The sequence below is a fragment of the Rhinoraja longicauda genome, chromosome 3, assembly GCF_053455715.1.
Source record: "Rhinoraja longicauda isolate Sanriku21f chromosome 3, sRhiLon1.1, whole genome shotgun sequence".
Lineage (NCBI taxonomy): Eukaryota > Metazoa > Chordata > Chondrichthyes > Rajiformes > Arhynchobatidae > Rhinoraja > Rhinoraja longicauda.
Window position 1 is genome coordinate 75,981,318 of NC_135955.1, and position 18,472 is coordinate 75,999,789.

The 18,472-nt window shown below is 41.4% G+C and overlaps 1 protein-coding gene across 6 annotated transcripts in view; it reads right to left on the reverse strand.

Moving 5' to 3' along the window:
* Nucleotides 1-18,472, reverse strand: part of cast (calpastatin) — a 123,849-nt gene that overhangs the window by 38,375 nt on the left and 67,002 nt on the right. For 5 of the 6 annotated variants that reach the window (XM_078396469.1, XM_078396466.1, XM_078396468.1 and 2 more), the window contains 18 exons: nt 17,908-18,033; nt 16,333-16,416; nt 15,707-15,796; nt 13,954-14,049; nt 12,936-12,986; nt 12,698-12,823; nt 11,173-11,256; nt 10,548-10,637; nt 8,795-8,890; nt 7,777-7,827; nt 7,539-7,664; nt 6,014-6,097; nt 5,389-5,478; nt 3,646-3,741; nt 2,559-2,609; nt 2,321-2,446; nt 796-879; nt 170-259 (listed from right to left, as the gene is read on the reverse strand). In XM_078396469.1, coding sequence (XP_078252595.1) covers nt 170-259; nt 796-879; nt 2,321-2,446; nt 2,559-2,609; nt 3,646-3,741; nt 5,389-5,478; nt 6,014-6,097; nt 7,539-7,664; nt 7,777-7,827; nt 8,795-8,890; nt 10,548-10,637; nt 11,173-11,256; nt 12,698-12,823; nt 12,936-12,986; nt 13,954-14,049; nt 15,707-15,796; nt 16,333-16,416; nt 17,908-18,033 — 1,641 coding nt within the window. The remainder of the gene's footprint in view (nt 1-169; nt 260-795; nt 880-2,320; nt 2,447-2,558; nt 2,610-3,645; nt 3,742-5,388; nt 5,479-6,013; nt 6,098-7,538; nt 7,665-7,776; nt 7,828-8,794; nt 8,891-10,547; nt 10,638-11,172; nt 11,257-12,697; nt 12,824-12,935; nt 12,987-13,953; nt 14,050-15,706; nt 15,797-16,332; nt 16,417-17,907; nt 18,034-18,472) is intronic. The other variant, XM_078396465.1, reaches the window with a different exon arrangement.

Here is an 18,472-nt window from a genome sequence, read left to right on the forward strand (position 1 = left end):
CTTTAAAAACGTCAGTTTTAAAACAAAAAATTCCACTGGGAGTAGAATAATATTATCAACAGGAAAACTTATTTCTTATTTTATGTAAAATATATCAAAAAATAGACAATATAGTTACAGGAATCCTTTTCCAAGGACTCAAAGTTTCAGCAGATCAATTGATTTGTACCTTCACTTCCGGACCAGTGTATTTTGGAGTTGAATCGTCAGGTGCCTCAGATGGAAGGGTTTCTGCAAGTAGGTCAAATGGATCTTTACCCTTAAAAAATAAAAAAAGGACATTTTTTCAACAAGGTAAAACGCTTGCAGAACATAATCTGTTGCGAACAACACCAGCAACAGCTGTTTACTGCCGAACAGTAATTTCTTATTTCCCCTTCCTGGAGGGCTGCTCTGTCTGTGTGGGCGTCAAGGTGATCAATTAACACTTCAAAGTCTACCATTAATGAGAGCTTGCGTTAAAATTTGTTTTTTGTGCAATCATTTGTTTTCAGTCTTGGGGAAAGCATGGCGTAAGCCAGAAAGTTTGGACAATGCTTGCTATAAATTAAGTTTTTTTTGGTGTTTGAACAAGGGTGCTTTTAAAAGATGCGTTAACCAAATCACAATTTGGTTAAAATGGGAGATGATTTTGTTGCACTAAAGGATACATTTGAGATTGTGGGGTAAGTAAGGAGTCAATAGAGTTATTAAGTGCTCTGCCATGATATCTGATCCATAATCTGCAAAGGCGTTTTGTACTATGTTATGAACAATTGACATAGGTTTCACACTTTACTCCTCTTTTCGACTTACCTTAGGACCAGGTAGACTTGCAGAGACTGTGGCAGCTTTTGAAGCTTGCAAAGGTGCCTTTGAAGGGGAATCCTTCGCTGGTGCCTTTGGAAGAAAGGAAAGAACATTCTAATTAATATTTATTCATGCTGACTTTAACAACTTTAAAGTTTCCAGAATAATTTCTCCTCTTATCTATATACTAAAACTTGTTTGTTATCTTGTTTGTGACTGAACTTCAGCCAAAACGGTACACGATAGCGCGACAATTTTAGGCCCACCTTACTCACCATTGTCTCTTTAGTGATAATGCAAGTAGTTTTATTGAGATCGGTGTTATATTTTTAAAGTTATTCACATTTTTAAGTTTAAAAGGGGGGGAGGGGGAGAGGGGGAGAAGGGAGAGGGGAGTGGGGGTTGAGGAGTAGGGGAGGGGGGGATGCTGCACAAATGCAGGAGAGGTTTGGGCCCAACGGGTCCACTTGGTCTAGTATTTAATAAGATTTTAAATGTGAATTCTGGCCTGCATTAACATCTAGGGAAACCAAACCAAGGTTAAGAAGTGGATGAGTTCTGTGACCACTTGGGGTTTCCTCCAGGTGCCCTGGGTTTCCTCCACCACCCAAACATGTGCTGGTTGGCAGGCTAATTGGACATTTTAAATCGTCTCTGGTGCGTAGGTGAGTGAATCTTGGGAGGAGTTTAATGAGAATAAAAATGGGTTTAATGTAAGATTAGTCTCAATGGGTGGTTCATGGTCAGTGTGGACTTGGTGCACCAAGGAGCTTGTTTCCTTGGTGTATCTCAGCCTGATTCTACAATTCTGGGAAAAAATTGACACAATGATAATCTTGGAGAAATGTGACACCTAAGGCAGCCTTAACTGTGACCTTGAAACCAAATAAGGATTCTTTCGTTAGTGGTTGGTGAGGTACCTAAATAGTAAGCCTTTGGCTCAATCCAGGCCGGAGGTGAAATGTCATAACATCCCACAGTAAAAGGGAGATCATTGGTGTTCTCCAGTCAATGAGGGATGGCCACATTTAATCCATCTTCCTAGATGCTTGCCGGTGAAAACTATACACAGCATTGCTAGATTTACTGGCCATTGCATGGGAATGCAGAAACTGATGTGCTTTTGGATTCTTTGAAAGGAGGCACGGAAACAGCAGAGGATCACGGATAGATATTCAGAGCTTGCCAACGAAAAGGAGCGGAAGTGAGAAGACAATCACATGGGAGAGTGAAGGTAAGACACAAAAAGCTGGAGTAACTCAGAAGGACAGGGAGCATCTCTGGAGAGAAGGAATGGGTAACGTTTCGGGTCGAGACCCTTCTCGACCCAAAACGTCACCCATTCCTTCTCTCCAGAGATGCTGCCTCAACCATTGAGTTATTCCAGCATTTTGTGTCTATCTTCAGGTTAAACCAGCATCTGCAGTTCCTTTTTACACACTGTGAAAATAAATAGTAAAGGAATAAGCCGGGTGCAGACCTATACAGCTGAAAAAGGCTCATGTTTCAGTTTAATAGACAGGATTCATACCTGCTGCTTTAGAGGGGGCAACACTGCAGTGTGTGAAACTGCAGCTGAACATTTTGAAATTGTTGCTGGGGGGCATTGGACAAGGTCTGCTGACAGAGAGTCGAGTACATCAGCATCTGACATAGTCTGCAACAACAAAAAATGAACGCAGTTAAAATACAGAACTGACTCCTGAGGAACATTGCGAGGAGTAAACATTTTCAATAACAAGGATATTTGTGCTTTATGTTCCCTTTACCTTTGGCTTTGCAGCTGGACCAACAGAGGAAGCCGGTTGTCCTTTGCCCTGCTGAAAGAAAGAAAAAAAACCAGACTTTTCTTACAGGAATTATTTTTAATTGAAATTAAGAATTAATGAATTAAACTCAACACAGGACGATGTTGCCAGGACTACAGGGTCTGAGCTGTAGGCAGAGGTTGAGTTGGCTGTGACTCTATTCCCTCATTCAGGAGGATGACAGGTGATCTTATTGTGTATAAATTATGAGAGGAATAGATCGGGTAGATGCACAGAGTCTCTTGCCCAGAGTAGGTGAATCGAGGACCAGAGGACATAGGTTAAAGTTGAAGAGGGAAAAGATTTAATAGGAATCTGGCTGGTAGGTTTTTCACCCATAGGATGGTGGGTGTATGGAACAAGCTGCCAGAGGAGGTAGATGAAGTAGGGACTATCTCAACATTTAATAAGCAGTTAGACGGGTACATGGATAGGACAGGTTTGGAGGGATATGGACCAAATGCTGGTAGGTGGGATGAGTGTAGCTGGGACATGTTGGCCAGTGTGGACAAGTTGGGCCGAAGGGGCTGTTTCAACACTGTATCGCTCTATGACAAATAGATCATGTAATCCTGAATCCAGAAACACATTAATGTATAATGTTAATATCAACTACATTATATCAAAGTCAATTTAAAAGGCGTTTTAGAGCAAATAACTGAATGAATCAATGGTAGAAACTGAATATAAATTATTCAGCAACATCTTTGTTTATAGTTTTCTGTCAAATTCCTTAATCTGTACATTAGTATTATTTCCATAATAGCAACTAAATTATATTTGTTTTCCATTGTGTCGGAAAATAACTGCAGATGCTAGTAGAAATCGAAGGTATCACAAAATGCTGGAGTAACTCAGCAGGTCGGGCAACATCTAGGAGAGAGGGAATGGGTGACGTTTCGGGTCGAGACCCTTCTTCAGACTGAACAATGTTTTCCATTGGATAATTTAAGAATCTTTCCAAGGTGGTCCACGCATGGAAACATTTGGAAAGATGAAAAACTAAACAATTCTATTGACTTTGTTCAAAGCAATTGCAGGACCAAACCTTTGGATCAGGCTGCTCCTTAAATCTGTAATCAGGTGGTATTGTGCTTTCTCGTTCTCCCACTCGTTCAAACAGCTTCTCAGTTGAGCTTGGTTCCTAAAAAATTGAGAAGAAATATTTGACCAAAGCAAGATTTACATAGATGTGAACATACATTGATGATGTCCTGTGCTTTAATGTGATTCTTGAAATTCAATGATGAAGCAATAGCAATAGCAAATTGGCAAGGAACTGAAAAAGCTGGCGATAAACAATATTAACAATTGAGAGTTCATTCACTAGGTTTCGCAGCATTACCACCTCTCTTTCCTACAAAGTGCAGCTTGTCCTCCCACCAGCACGGTGGCGCAGCGGTAGAGTTGCTGCCTTACAGCGCTTGCAGCACCGGAGACCCGGGTTCGATTCCGACCACGGGTGCTATCTTTATGGAGTTTGTTCGTCCTGCGTGGGTTTTCTCCGAGATCGTCAGTTTCCTCCCACACTCCAAAGAAGTACAGGTTTGTAGGTTAATTGGCTTGGTAAATGTAAAAATTGTCCCTAGCGTGTGTAGGATATTGTTAATGTGCGCGGCGCGGACCCGGTGTGTCGAAGGGCCTGTTTCTGCACTGCATCTCTTAACTAAACTAATATGATCATGGCTGATCATCTAAAATCAGTCCTGCTTTTCCCCCATATCCCTTGATTCTTTTAGTCCTAAGAGCTAAATATAACTCTCTCTCGAAATTAACCTACAAACCTGTGCGTCTTTGGAGAGTGGGAGGAAACCGGAGAAAACCCACACACAGGGAGAACATACAAACTCCGTACAGATAGCACCCATTGTCAGAATCAAACCTAATTCTCTCGCGCTGTAAGATAACAACTCTACCACTGTGCCACCACATCATTGTTTAATGTGCTCAAATCAAGGTATTATTCAAGCCTGAAAGGTTTGCCTGTACAAGCCATCAGCAGTTGACAGTAATGGATCTAACTATTCTCATGCTGGAAGGACTCAACAGATCAGGCTCCACCAGCACATCTCCAGTTGTAAAGATGCTACCTGCCTTGCTGAGCAATCCAGCTCCTCATTTTTCTTTATTTCAGTTTCCCAGGATTTGATGTCCAGGTTTTTCTGTTTCTAAAACGCCACTAACCCACGTCATGTGCAAGATCCTCTTTTCGTCAAATTCTTTGAAAAATCTTTTCATAACATACCGTTTCTGAAATAGCTCACTGTCAAATTTTGATCGAATACGTTTAAGGAAACCAATGGGGTATTTCTCTTCAGCAACCTTTGATGCGCTGGCTTCACCTATACTTCTTCAATGCTTCTCTATCAAAGCTTAACCAGATGGGAAAACATTGGTTCCATTTTATACCCATCCTACCTTGTACTGTCCAGTTCATCCATCACTCTCTTGCTTGCTCAACTTTTTTGGTTTCTCACGTGCTCTCACCTGTTTTCTATTATGACATTGCCCCTTCAAATCTCTGTGATCTCTCTCAGCCATAACACCCTCTGGATCTAAATGGATCCTCTTAGTAATCTCCAAAGTTATTTGCTCCACCATTAGCAGCTATAATTTTCGTTGGCTTTAAAAACGCCACTTTTTAATTTTTGTTTCCTCTGGGAGCAGAATAATATTATCAACAGGAAAACTTAATTCTTATTTTATGTAAAATCTATCATGAAATAGACAATATAGTTACAGGAATCTTTTTCCAAGGACTCAAAGTTTCAGCAGATCAATTGATTTGTACCTTCACTTCCGGACCAGTGTATTTTGGAGTTGAATCGTCAGGTGCCTCAGATGGAAGGGTTTCTGCAAGTAGGTCAAATGGATCTTTACCCTTAAAAAATAAAAAAAGGACATTTTTTCAACAAGGTAAAACGCTTGCAGAACATAATCTGTTGCGAACAACACCAGCAACAGCTGTTTACTGCCGAACAGTAATTTCTTATTTCCCCTTCCTGGAGGGCTGCTCTGTCTGTGTGGGCGTCAAGGTGATCAATTAACACTTCAAAGTCTACCATTAATGAGAGCTTGCGTTAAAATTTGTTTTTTGTGCAATCATTTGTTTTCAGTCTTGGGGAAAGCATGGCGTAAGCCAGAAAGTTTGGACAATGCTTGCTATAAATTAAGTTTTTTTTGGTGTTTGAACAAGGGTGCTTTTAAAAGATGCGTTAACCAAATCACAATTTGGTTAAAATGGGAGATGATTTTGTTGCACTAAAGGATACATTTGAGATTGTGGGTAAGTAAGGAGTCAATAGAGTTATTAAGTGCTCTGCCATGATATCTGATCCATAATCTGCAAAGGCGTTTTGTACTATGTTATGAACAATTGACATAGGTTTCACACTTTACTCCTCTTTTCGACTTACCTTAGGACCAGGTAGACTTGCAGAGACTGTGGCAGCTTTTGAAGCTTGCAAAGGTGCCTTTGAAGGGGAATCCTTCGCTGGTGCCTTTGGAAGAAAGGAAAGAACATTCTAATTAATATTTATTCATGCTGACTTTAACAACTTTAAAGTTTCCAGAATAATTTCTCCTCTTATCTATATACTAAAACTTGTTTGTTATCTTGTTTGTGACTGAACTTCAGCCAAAACGGTACACGATAGCGCGACAATTTTAGGCCCACCTTACTCACCATTGTCTCTTTAGTGATAATGCAAGAAGTTTTATTGAGATCGGTGTTATATTTTTTAAGTTATTCACATTTTTAAGTTTAAAAGGGGGGGAGGGGGAGAGGGGGAGAAGGGAGAGGGGAGTGGGGGTTGAGGAGTAGGGGAGGGGGGGATGCTGCACAAATGCAGGAGAGGTTTGGGCCCAACGGGTCCACTTGGTCTAGTATTTAATAAGATTTTAAATGTGAATTCTGGCCTGCATTAACATCTAGGGAAACCAAACCAAGGTTAAGAAGTGGATGAGTTCTGTGACCACTTGGGGTTTCCTCCAGGTGCCCTGGGTTTCCTCCACCACCCAAACATGTGCTGGTTGGCAGGCTAATTGGACATTTTAAATCGTCTCTGGTGCGTAGGTGAGTGAATCTTGGGAGGAGTTTAATGAGAATAAAAATGGGTTTAATGTAAGATTAGTCTCAATGGGTGGTTCATGGTCAGTGTGGACTTGGTGCACCAAGGAGCTTGTTTCCTTGGTGTATCTCAGCCTGATTCTACAATTCTGGGAAAAAATTGACACAATGATAATCTTGGAGAAATGTGACACCTAAGGCAGCCTTAACTGTGACCTTGAAACCAAATAAGGATTCTTTCGTTAGTGGTTGGTGAGGTACCTAAATAGTAAGCCTTTGGCTCAATCCAGGCCGGAGGTGAAATGTCATAACATCCCACAGTAAAAGGGAGATCATTGGTGTTCTCCAGTCAATGAGGGATGGCCACATTTAATCCATCTTCCTAGATGCTTGCCGGTGAAAACTATACACAGCATTGCTAGATTTACTGGCCATTGCATGGGAATGCAGAAACTGATGTGCTTTTGGATTCTTTGAAAGGAGGCACGGAAACAGCAGAGGATCACGGATAGATATTCAGAGCTTGCCAACGAAAAGGAGCGGAAGTGAGAAGACAATCACATGGGAGAGTGAAGGTAAGACACAAAAAGCTGGAGTAACTCAGAAGGACAGGGAGCATCTCTGGAGAGAAGGAATGGGTAACGTTTCGGGTCGAGACCCTTCTCGACCCAAAACGTCACCCATTCCTTCTCTCCAGAGATGCTGCCTCAACCATTGAGTTATTCCAGCATTTTGTGTCTATCTTCAGGTTAAACCAGCATCTGCAGTTCCTTTTTACACACTGTGAAAATAAATAGTAAAGGAATAAGCCGGGTGCAGACCTATACAGCTGAAAAAGGCTCATGTTTCAGTTTAATAGACAGGATTCATACCTGCTGCTTTAGAGGGGGCAACACTGCAGTGTGTGAAACTGCAGCTGAGCATTTTGAAATTGTTGCTGGGGGGCATTGGACAAGGTCTGCTGACAGAGACTCGAGTACATCAGCATCTGACATAGTCTGCAACAACAACAAATGAACACAGTTAAAATACAGAACTGACTCCTGGGGAACATTGCGAGGAGTAAACATTTTCAATAACAAGGATATTTGTGCTTTACGTTCCATTTACCTTTGGCTTTGCAGCTGGACCAACAGAGGAAGCCAGTTGTCCTTTGCCCTGCTGAAAGAAAGAAAAAACCCAGACTTTTCTTACAGGAATTATTTTAAATTGAAATTAAGAATTAATGAATTAAACTCAACACAGGACGATGTTGCCAGGACTACAGGGTCTGAGCTATAGGCAGAGGTTGAGTTGGCTGTGACTCTATTCCCTGGTGTGCAGGAGGATGACAGGTGATCTTATTGTGTATAAATTATGAGAGGAATAGATCGGGTAGATGCACAGAGTCTCTTGCCCAGAGTAGGTGAATCGAGGACCAGAGGACATAGGTTAAAGTTGAAGAGGGAAAAGATTTAATAGGAATCTGGCTGGTAGGTTTTTCACCCATAGGATGGTGGGTGTATGGAACAAGCTGCCAGAGGAGGTAGATGAAGTAGGGACTATCTCAACATTTAATAAGCAGTTAGACGGGTACATGGATAGGACAGGTTTGGAGGGATATGGACCAAATGCTGGTAGGTGGGATGAGTGTAGCTGGGACATGTTGGCCAGTGTGGACAAGTTGGGCCGAAGGGGCTGTTTCAACACTGTATCGCTCTATGACAAATAGATCATGTAATCCTGAATCCAGAAACACATTAATGTATAATGTTAATATCAACTACATTATATCAAAGTCAATTTAAAAGGCGTTGTAGAGCAAATAACTGAATGAATCAATGGTAGAAACTGAATATAAATTATTCAGCAACCTCTTTGTTTATAGTTTTCTGTCAAATTCCTTAATCTGTAAATTAGTATTATTCCATAATAGCAACTAAATTATATTTGTTTTCCATTGTGTCGGAAAATAACTGCAGATGCTAGTAGAAATCGAAGGTATCACAAAATGCTGGAGTAACTCAGCAGGTTCGGCAACATATAGGAGAGAGAATCTTTCCAAGGTGGTCCACGCATGGAAACATTTGGAAAGTTGAAAAACTAAACAATTCTATTGACTTTGTTCAAAGCAATTGCAGGACCAAACCTTTGGATCAGGCTGCTCCTTAAATCTGTAATCAGGTGGTATTGTGCTTTCTCGTTCTCCCACTCGTTCAAACAGCTTCTCAGTTGAGCTTGGTTCCTAAAAAATTGAGAAGAAATATTTGACCAAAGCAAGATTTACATAGATGTGAACATACATTGATGATGTCCTGTGCTTTAATGTGATTCTTGGAATTCAGTGATGAAGCAATAGCAATAGCAAATTGGCAAGGAATTGAAAAAGCTGGCGATAAACAATATATTAACAATTGAGAGTTCATTCACTAGGTTTTGCAGCATTACCACCTCTCTTTCCTACAAAGTGCAGCTTGTCCTCCCACCGGCACGGTGGCGCAGCGGTAGAGTTGCTGCCTTACAGCGCTTGCAGCACCGGAGACCCGGGTTCGATTCCGACCATGGGTTCTATCTTTATGGAGTTTGTTCATCCTGCGTGGGTTTTCTCCGAGATCGTCAGTTTCCTCCCACACTCCAAAGAAGTACAGGTTTGTAGGTTAATTGGCTTGGTAAATGTAAAAATTGTCCCTAGCGTGTGTAGGATATTGTTAATGTGCGCGGCGCGGACCCGGTGTGTCGAAGGGCCTGTTTCTGCACTGCATCTCTTAACTAAACTAATATGATCATGGCTGATCATCTAAAATCAGTCCTGCTTTTCCCCCATATCCCTTGATTCTTTTAGTCCTAAGAGCTAAATATAACTCTCTCTCGAAATTAACCTACAAACCTGTGCGTCTTTGGAGAGTGGGAGGAAACCGGAGAAAACCCACACACAGGGAGAACATACAAACTCCGTACAGATAGCACCCATTGTCAGAATCAAACCTAATTCTCTCGCGCTGTAAGATAACAACTCTACCACTGTGCCACCATGCCACCACATCATTGTTTAATGTGCTCAAATCAAGGTATTATTCAAGCCTGAAAGGTTTGCCTGTACAAGCCATCAGCAGTTGACAGTAATGGATCTAACTATTCTCATGCTGGAAGGACTCAACAGATCAGGCTCCACCAGCACATCTCCAGTTGTAAAGATGCTACCTGCCTTGCTGAGCAATCCAGCTCCTCATTTTTCTTTATTTCAGTTTCCCAGGATTTGATGTCCAGGTTTTTCTGTTTCTAAAACGCCACTAACCCACGTCATGTGAAAGATCCTCTTTTCGTCAAATTCTTTGAAAAATCTTTTCATAACATACCGTTTCTGAAATAGCTCACTGTCAAATTTTGATCGAATACGTTTAAGGAAACCAATGGGGTATTTCTCTTCAGCAACCTTTGATGCGCTGGCTTCACCTATACTTCTTCAATGCTTCTCTATCAAAGCTTAACCAGATGGGAAAACATTGGTTCCATTTTATACCCATCCTACCTTGTACTGTCCAGTTCATCCATCACTCTCTTGCTTGCTCAACTTTTTTGGTTTCTCACGTGCTCTCACCTGTTTTCTATTATGACATTGCCCCTTCAAATCTCTGTGATCTCTCTCAGCCATAACACCCTCTGGATCTAAATGGATCCTCTTAGTAATCTCCAAAGTTATTTGCTCCACCATTAGCAGCTATAATTTTCGTTGGCTTTAAAAACGCCACTTTTTAATTTTTGTTTCCTCTGGGAGCAGAATAATATTATCAACAGGAAAACTTAATTCTTATTTTATGTAAAATCTATCATGAAATAGACAATATAGTTACAGGAATCTTTTTCCAAGGACTCAAAGTTTCAGCAGATCAATTGATTTGTACCTTCACTTCCGGACCAGTGTATTTTGGAGTTGAATCGTCAGGTGCCTCAGATGGAAGGGTTTCTGCAAGTAGGTCAAATGGATCTTTACCCTTAAAAAATAAAAAAAGGACATTTTTTCAACAAGGTAAAACGCTTGCAGAACATAATCTGTTGCGAACAACACCAGCAACAGCTGTTTACTGCCGAACAGTAATTTCTTATTTCCCCTTCCTGGAGGGCTGCTCTGTCTGTGTGGGCGTCAAGGTGATCAATTAACACTTCAAAGTCTACCATTAATGAGAGCTTGCGTTAAAATTTGTTTTTTGTGCAATCATTTGTTTTCAGTCTTGGGGAAAGCATGGCGTAAGCCAGAAAGTTTGGACAATGCTTGCTATAAATTAAGTTTTTTTTGGTGTTTGAACAAGGGTGCTTTTAAAAGATGCGTTAACCAAATCACAATTTGGTTAAAATGGGAGATGATTTTGTTGCACTAAAGGATACATTTGAGATTGTGGGTAAGTAAGGAGTCAATAGAGTTATTAAGTGCTCTGCCATGATATCTGATCCATAATCTGCAAAGGCGTTTTGTACTATGTTATGAACAATTGACATAGGTTTCACACTTTACTCCTCTTTTCGACTTACCTTAGGACCAGGTAGACTTGCAGAGACTGTGGCAGCTTTTGAAGCTTGCAAAGGTGCCTTTGAAGGGGAATCCTTCGCTGGTGCCTTTGGAAGAAAGGAAAGAACATTCTAATTAATATTTATTCATGCTGACTTTAACAACTTTAAAGTTTCCAGAATAATTTCTCCTCTTATCTATATACTAAAACTTGTTTGTTATCTTGTTTGTGACTGAACTTCAGCCAAAACGGTACACGATAGCGCGACAATTTTAGGCCCACCTTACTCACCATTGTCTCTTTAGTGATAATGCAAGAAGTTTTATTGAGATCGGTGTTATATTTTTAAAGTTATTCACATTTTTAAGTTTAAAAGGGGGGGAGGGGGAGAGGGGGAGAAGGGAGAGGGGAGTGGGGGTTGAGGAGTAGGGGAGGGGGGGATGCTGCACAAATGCAGGAGAGGTTTGGGCCCAACGGGTCCACTTGGTCTAGTATTTAATAAGATTTTAAATGTGAATTCTGGCCTGCATTAACATCTAGGGAAACCAAACCAAGGTTAAGAAGTGGATGAGTTCTGTGACCACTTGGGGTTTCCTCCAGGTGCCCTGGGTTTCCTCCACCACCCAAACATGTGCTGGTTGGCAGGCTAATTGGACATTTTAAATCGTCTCTGGTGCGTAGGTGAGTGAATCTTGGGAGGAGTTTAATGAGAATAAAAATGGGTTTAATGTAAGATTAGTCTCAATGGGTGGTTCATGGTCAGTGTGGACTTGGTGCACCAAGGAGCTTGTTTCCTTGGTGTATCTCAGCCTGATTCTACAATTCTGGGAAAAAATTGACACAATGATAATCTTGGAGAAATGTGACACCTAAGGCAGCCTTAACTGTGACCTTGAAACCAAATAAGGATTCTTTCGTTAGTGGTTGGTGAGGTACCTAAATAGTAAGCCTTTGGCTCAATCCAGGCCGGAGGTGAAATGTCATAACATCCCACAGTAAAAGGGAGATCATTGGTGTTCTCCAGTCAATGAGGGATGGCCACATTTAATCCATCTTCCTAGATGCTTGCCGGTGAAAACTATACACAGCATTGCTAGATTTACTGGCCATTGCATGGGAATGCAGAAACTGATGTGCTTTTGGATTCTTTGAAAGGAGGCACGGAAACAGCAGAGGATCACGGATAGATATTCAGAGCTTGCCAACGAAAAGGAGCGGAAGTGAGAAGACAATCACATGGGAGAGTGAAGGTAAGACACAAAAAGCTGGAGTAACTCAGAAGGACAGGGAGCATCTCTGGAGAGAAGGAATGGGTAACGTTTCGGGTCGAGACCCTTCTCGACCCAAAACGTCACCCATTCCTTCTCTCCAGAGATGCTGCCTCAACCATTGAGTTATTCCAGCATTGTGTGTCTATCTTCAGGTTAAACCAGCATCTGCAGTTCCTTTTTACACACTGTGAAAATAAATAGTAAAGGAATAAGCCGGGTGCAGACCTATACAGCTGAAAAAGGCTCATGTTTCAGTTTAATAGACAGGATTCATACCTGCTGCTTTAGAGGGGGCAACACTGCAGTGTGTGAAACTGCAGCTGAGCATTTTGAAATTGTTGCTGGGGGGCATTGGACAAGGTCTGCTGACAGAGACTCGAGTACATCAGCATCTGACATAGTCTGCAACAACAACAAATGAACACAGTTAAAATACAGAACTGACTCCTGGGGAACATTGCGAGGAGTAAACATTTTCAATAACAAGGATATTTGTGCTTTACGTTCCATTTACCTTTGGCTTTGCAGCTGGACCAACAGAGGAAGCCAGTTGTCCTTTGCCCTGCTGAAAGAAAGAAAAAACCCAGACTTTTCTTACAGGAATTATTTTAAATTGAAATTAAGAATTAATGAATTAAACTCAACACAGGACGATGTTGCCAGGACTACAGGGTCTGAGCTATAGGCAGAGGTTGAGTTGGCTGTGACTCTATTCCCTGGTGTGCAGGAGGATGACAGGTGATCTTATTGTGTATAAATTATGAGAGGAATAGATCGGGTAGATGCACAGAGTCTCTTGCCCAGAGTAGGTGAATCGAGGACCAGAGGACATAGGTTAAAGTTGAAGAGGGAAAAGATTTAATAGGAATCTGGCTGGTAGGTTTTTCACCCATAGGATGGTGGGTGTATGGAACAAGCTGCCAGAGGAGGTAGATGAAGTAGGGACTATCTCAACATTTAATAAGCAGTTAGACGGGTACATGGATAGGACAGGTTTGGAGGGATATGGACCAAATGCTGGTAGGTGGGATGAGTGTAGCTGGGACATGTTGGCCAGTGTGGACAAGTTGGGCCGAAGGGGCTGTTTCAACACTGTATCGCTCTATGACAAATAGATCATGTAATCCTGAATCCAGAAACACATTAATGTATAATGTTAATATCAACTACATTATATCAAAGTCAATTTAAAAGGCGTTGTAGAGCAAATAACTGAATGAATCAATGGTAGAAACTGAATATAAATTATTCAGCAACCTCTTTGTTTATAGTTTTCTGTCAAATTCCTTAATCTGTAAATTAGTATTATTCCATAATAGCAACTAAATTATATTTGTTTTCCATTGTGTCGGAAAATAACTGCAGATGCTAGTAGAAATCGAAGGTATCACAAAATGCTGGAGTAACTCAGCAGGTTCGGCAACATATAGGAGAGAGAATCTTTCCAAGGTGGTCCACGCATGGAAACATTTGGAAAGTTGAAAAACTAAACAATTCTATTGACTTTGTTCAAAGCAATTGCAGGACCAAACCTTTGGATCAGGCTGCTCCTTAAATCTGTAATCAGGTGGTATTGTGCTTTCTCGTTCTCCCACTCGTTCAAACAGCTTCTCAGTTGAGCTTGGTTCCTAAAAAATTGAGAAGAAATATTTGACCAAAGCAAGATTTACATAGATGTGAACATACATTGATGATGTCCTGTGCTTTAATGTGATTCTTGGAATTCAGTGATGAAGCAATAGCAATAGCAAATTGGCAAGGAACTGAAAAAGCTGGCGATAAACAATATATTAACAATTGAGAGTTCATTCACTAGGTTTTGCAGCATTACCACCTCTCTTTCCTACAAAGTGCAGCTTGTCCTCCCACCGGCACGGTGGCGCAGCGGTAGAGTTGCTGCCTTACAGCGCTTGCAGCACCGGAGACCCGGGTTCGATTCCGACCATGGGTTCTATCTTTATGGAGTTTGTTCATCCTGCGTGGGTTTTCTCCGAGATCGTCAGTTTCCTCCCACACTCCGAAGAAGTACAGGTTTGTAGGTTAATTGGCTTGGTAAATGTAAAAATTGTCCCTAGCGTGTGTAGGATATTGTTAATGTGCGCGGCGCGGACCCGGTGTGTCGAAGGGCCTGTTTCTGCACTGCATCTCTTAACTAAACTAATATGATCATGGCTGATCATCTAAAATCAGTCCTGCTTTTCCCCCATATCCCTTGATTCTTTTAGTCCTAAGAGCTAAATATAACTCTCTCTCGAAATTAACCTACAAACCTGTGCGTCTTTGGAGAGTGGGAGGAAACCGGAGAAAACCCACACACAGGGAGAACATACAAACTCCGTACAGATAGCACCCATTGTCAGAATCGAACCTGATTCTCTCGCGCTGTAAGATAGCAACTCTACCACTGTGCCACCGTGCCAGCTCATCAGTGTTTAATGTGCTTAAATCAAGGTATTATTCAAGCCTGAAAGGTTTGCCTGTACAAGCCATCAGCAGTTGACAGTAATGGATCTAACTCTTCTCATGCTGGAAGGACTCAACAGATCAGGCTCCACCAGCACATCTCCAGTTGTAAAGATGCTACCTGCCTTGCTGAGCAATCCAGCTCCTCATTTTTCTTTATTTCAGTTTCCCAGGATTTGATGTCCAGGTTTTTCTGTTTCTAAAACGCCACTAACCCACGTCATGTGAAAGATCCTCTTTTCGTCAAATTATTTGAAAAATCTTTTCATAACATACCGTTTCTGAAATAGCACACTGTCAAATTTTGATCGAATACGTTTAAGGAAACCAATGGGGTATTTCTCTTCAGCAACCTTTGATGCGCTGGCTTCACCTATACTTCTTCAATGCTTCTCTATCAAAGCTTAACCAGATGGGAAAACATTGGTTCCATTTTATACCCATCCTACCTTGTACTGTCCAGTTCATCCATCACTCTCTTGCTTGCTCAACTTTTTTGGTTTCTCACGTGCTCTCACCTGTTTTCTATTATGACATTGCCCCTTCAAATCTCTGTGATCTCTCTCAGCCATAACACCCTCTGGATCTAAATGGATCCTCTTAGTAATCTCCAAAGTTATTTGCTCCACCATTAGCAGCTATAATTTTCGTTGGCTTTAAAAACGCCACTTTTTAATTTTTGTTTCCTCTGGGAGCAGAATAATATTATCAACAGGAAAACTTAATTCTTATTTTATGTAAAATCTATCATGAAATAGACAATATAGTTACAGGAATCTTTTTCCATGGACTCAAAGTTTCAGCAGATCAATTGATTTGTACCTTCACTTCCGGACCAGTGTATTTTGGAGCTGAATCGTCAGGTGCCTCAGATGGAAGGGTTTCTGCAAGTAGGTCAAATGGATCTTTACCCTTAAAAAAATAAAAAAGGGCATTTTTTCAACAAGGTAAAACGCTTGCAGAACATAATCTGTTGCGAACAACACCAGCAACAGCTGTTTACTGTTGAACAGCAATGTCTTATTTCCCCTTCCTGGAGGGCTACTCTGTCAGTGCGGGCGTCAAAGTGATCAATTAACACTTCAAAGCTCTCATCAATGAGAGCTTGCATTAAAATTTGTTTTTTGTGCAATCATTTGTTCTCAGTCTTGCGGGAAAGCATGGCGTAAGCTAGAAAGTTTGGACAATGCTTGCTATAAATTAGGTATTTTTTGGTGTTTGAACAAGGGTGCTATTAAAAGATGCGTTAACCAAATCACAATTTGGTTGAAATGGGAGATGATTTTGCTGCATTAAAGGATAAATTTGAGATTGTGGGGTAACTAAGGAGTCAATAGAGTTATTAAGTGCTCTGCCATGATATCTGATCCATAATCTGCAAAGGCTTTTTGCACTATGCTATGAACAATTGACATAAGTTTCACACTTTACTCCTCTTTTTGACCTACCTGAGGACCAGGTAGACTTGTAGAGACTGTGGCAGCTTTTGAAGCTTGCAAAGGTGCCTTTGAAGGAGAATACTTCTCTGGTGCCTTTGGAAGAAAGGAAAGAACATTCTAATTAATATTTATTCATACTGACTTTAACAACTTTAAAGTTTCCAGAATAATTTCTCCTCTTATCTATATACTAAAACTCTCTTTTTTTATCTTGTTTGTGACAGAACTTCAGCCAAAACGGTACACGATAGCGCAACAACTTTAGGACCACCTTACTCACCATTGTCACTTTAGTGATAATGCAAGTAGTTTTATTGAGATCGGTTATATTTTAAAAGTTATTCACATTTTTAAGATTAAGAGGGGAGGGGAGGAGAAGAGGGAGGGAGGGGGGAGTGGGTGAGAAGGGAGAGGGGAGGGGGGGTTGAGGAGGGGAGGGGGGGAGGACAGGGTGCTGCACCAATGCAGGAGAGGTTTGGGCCCAACGGGTCCACTTGGTCTAGTATTTAATAAGATTTTAAAATGTGAATTCTGGCCTGCAGATGGACGGCATTGACATCTGGTGAAACCAAACCAAGGTTAAGAAGTGGATGAGTTCTGTGACCACTTGGGGTTTCCTCCTGGTGCCCTGGGTTTCCTCCACCACCCAAACATGTGCTGGTTGGCAGACTAATTGGACATTTTAAATCGTCTCTGGTGCGTAGGTGAGTGAATCTTGGGAGGAGGTTAATGAGAATAAAAATGGGTTTTATGTAAGATTACTCTCCATGGGTGGTTCATGGTCAGTGTGGACTTGGTGCATCAAGGAGCTTGTTTCCTTGGTGTATCTCAGCCTGATTCTACAATTCTGAGAAAAAGTTGACACAATGATAATCTTGGAAAAATGTGACACCTGAGGCAGCCTCAACTGTGACCTTGAAACCAAGTAAGGATTCTGTCGTTAGTGGTTGGCGAGGTACCTAAATAGTAAACCTTTGGCTCAATCCAGGCCGGAGGTGAAATGTCGTAACATCCTGCAGTAAAAGGGAGATCCCTGGTGTTCTCCAGTCAATGAGGGTTGGCCACATTTAATCCATCTTCGTAGATGCTTGCCGGTGAAAACTATACACAGCATTGCTAGATTTACTGGCCATTGCATGGGAATGCAGAAACTGATGTGCTTTTGGAGTCTTTGAAAGGAGGCATGGAAACAGCAGAGGATCACGGATAGATATTCAGAGCTTGCCAGCATAAAGGAGCGGAAGTGAGAAGACAATCACATGGGAGAGTGAAGGTAAGACACAAAAAGCTGGAGTAACTCAGCAGGACAGGTAGCATCTCTGGAGAGAAGGAATGGGTGACGTTTTGGGCCGAGACCCTTCTCGACCCAAAACGTCACCCATTCCTTCTCTCCAGAGATGCTGCCTCAACTATTCAGTTATTCCAGCATTTTGTGTCTATCTTTAGGTTAAACCAGCATCTGCAGTTCCTTTTAACACACTGTGAGAGTGTATGCCTACAAATAAATAGTAAAGGAATAAGCCGGGTGCAAACCTATGCAGCTGAAAAAGGCTCATGTTTCAGTTTAATAGACAGGAGTCATACCTGCTGCTTTAGAAGGGGCAACACTGCAGAGTGTGAAACTGCAGCTGAGCATTTTGAAATTGTTGCTGGGGGGCTTTGGACAAGGTCTGCTGACAGAGAGTCGAGTACATCAGCATCTGACATAGTCTGCAACAACAAAAAATGAACGCAGTTAAAATACAGAACTGACTCCTGGGGAACATTGCGAGGAGTAAACATTTTCAATAACAAGGATATTTGTGCTTTACGTTCCCTTTACCTTTGGCTTTGCAGCTGGAACTTTTTTTTCTTGTTTTTTATATTGTTTTCAGTGTACTATGTTTACATATTCTGTGGTGCTGCTGCAAGTAAGAATTTCATGGTTCTATCTGGGACATATGACAATAAAACACTCTCGACTCTTGATACAACTATACAGATAACTGAGGTATTAGGAGATGCAGTGGCAAGGAAGAACAGAATGACATCAACATTATGGTGAAACTCACATGTTTTTCAATGCTCCTGCAATGGGACAATTTGCAGTCAGAACTAGGAGGCACCCGAGATTGGATACTTCATGTGAACCCAAAAGAGGTGTAGCAAA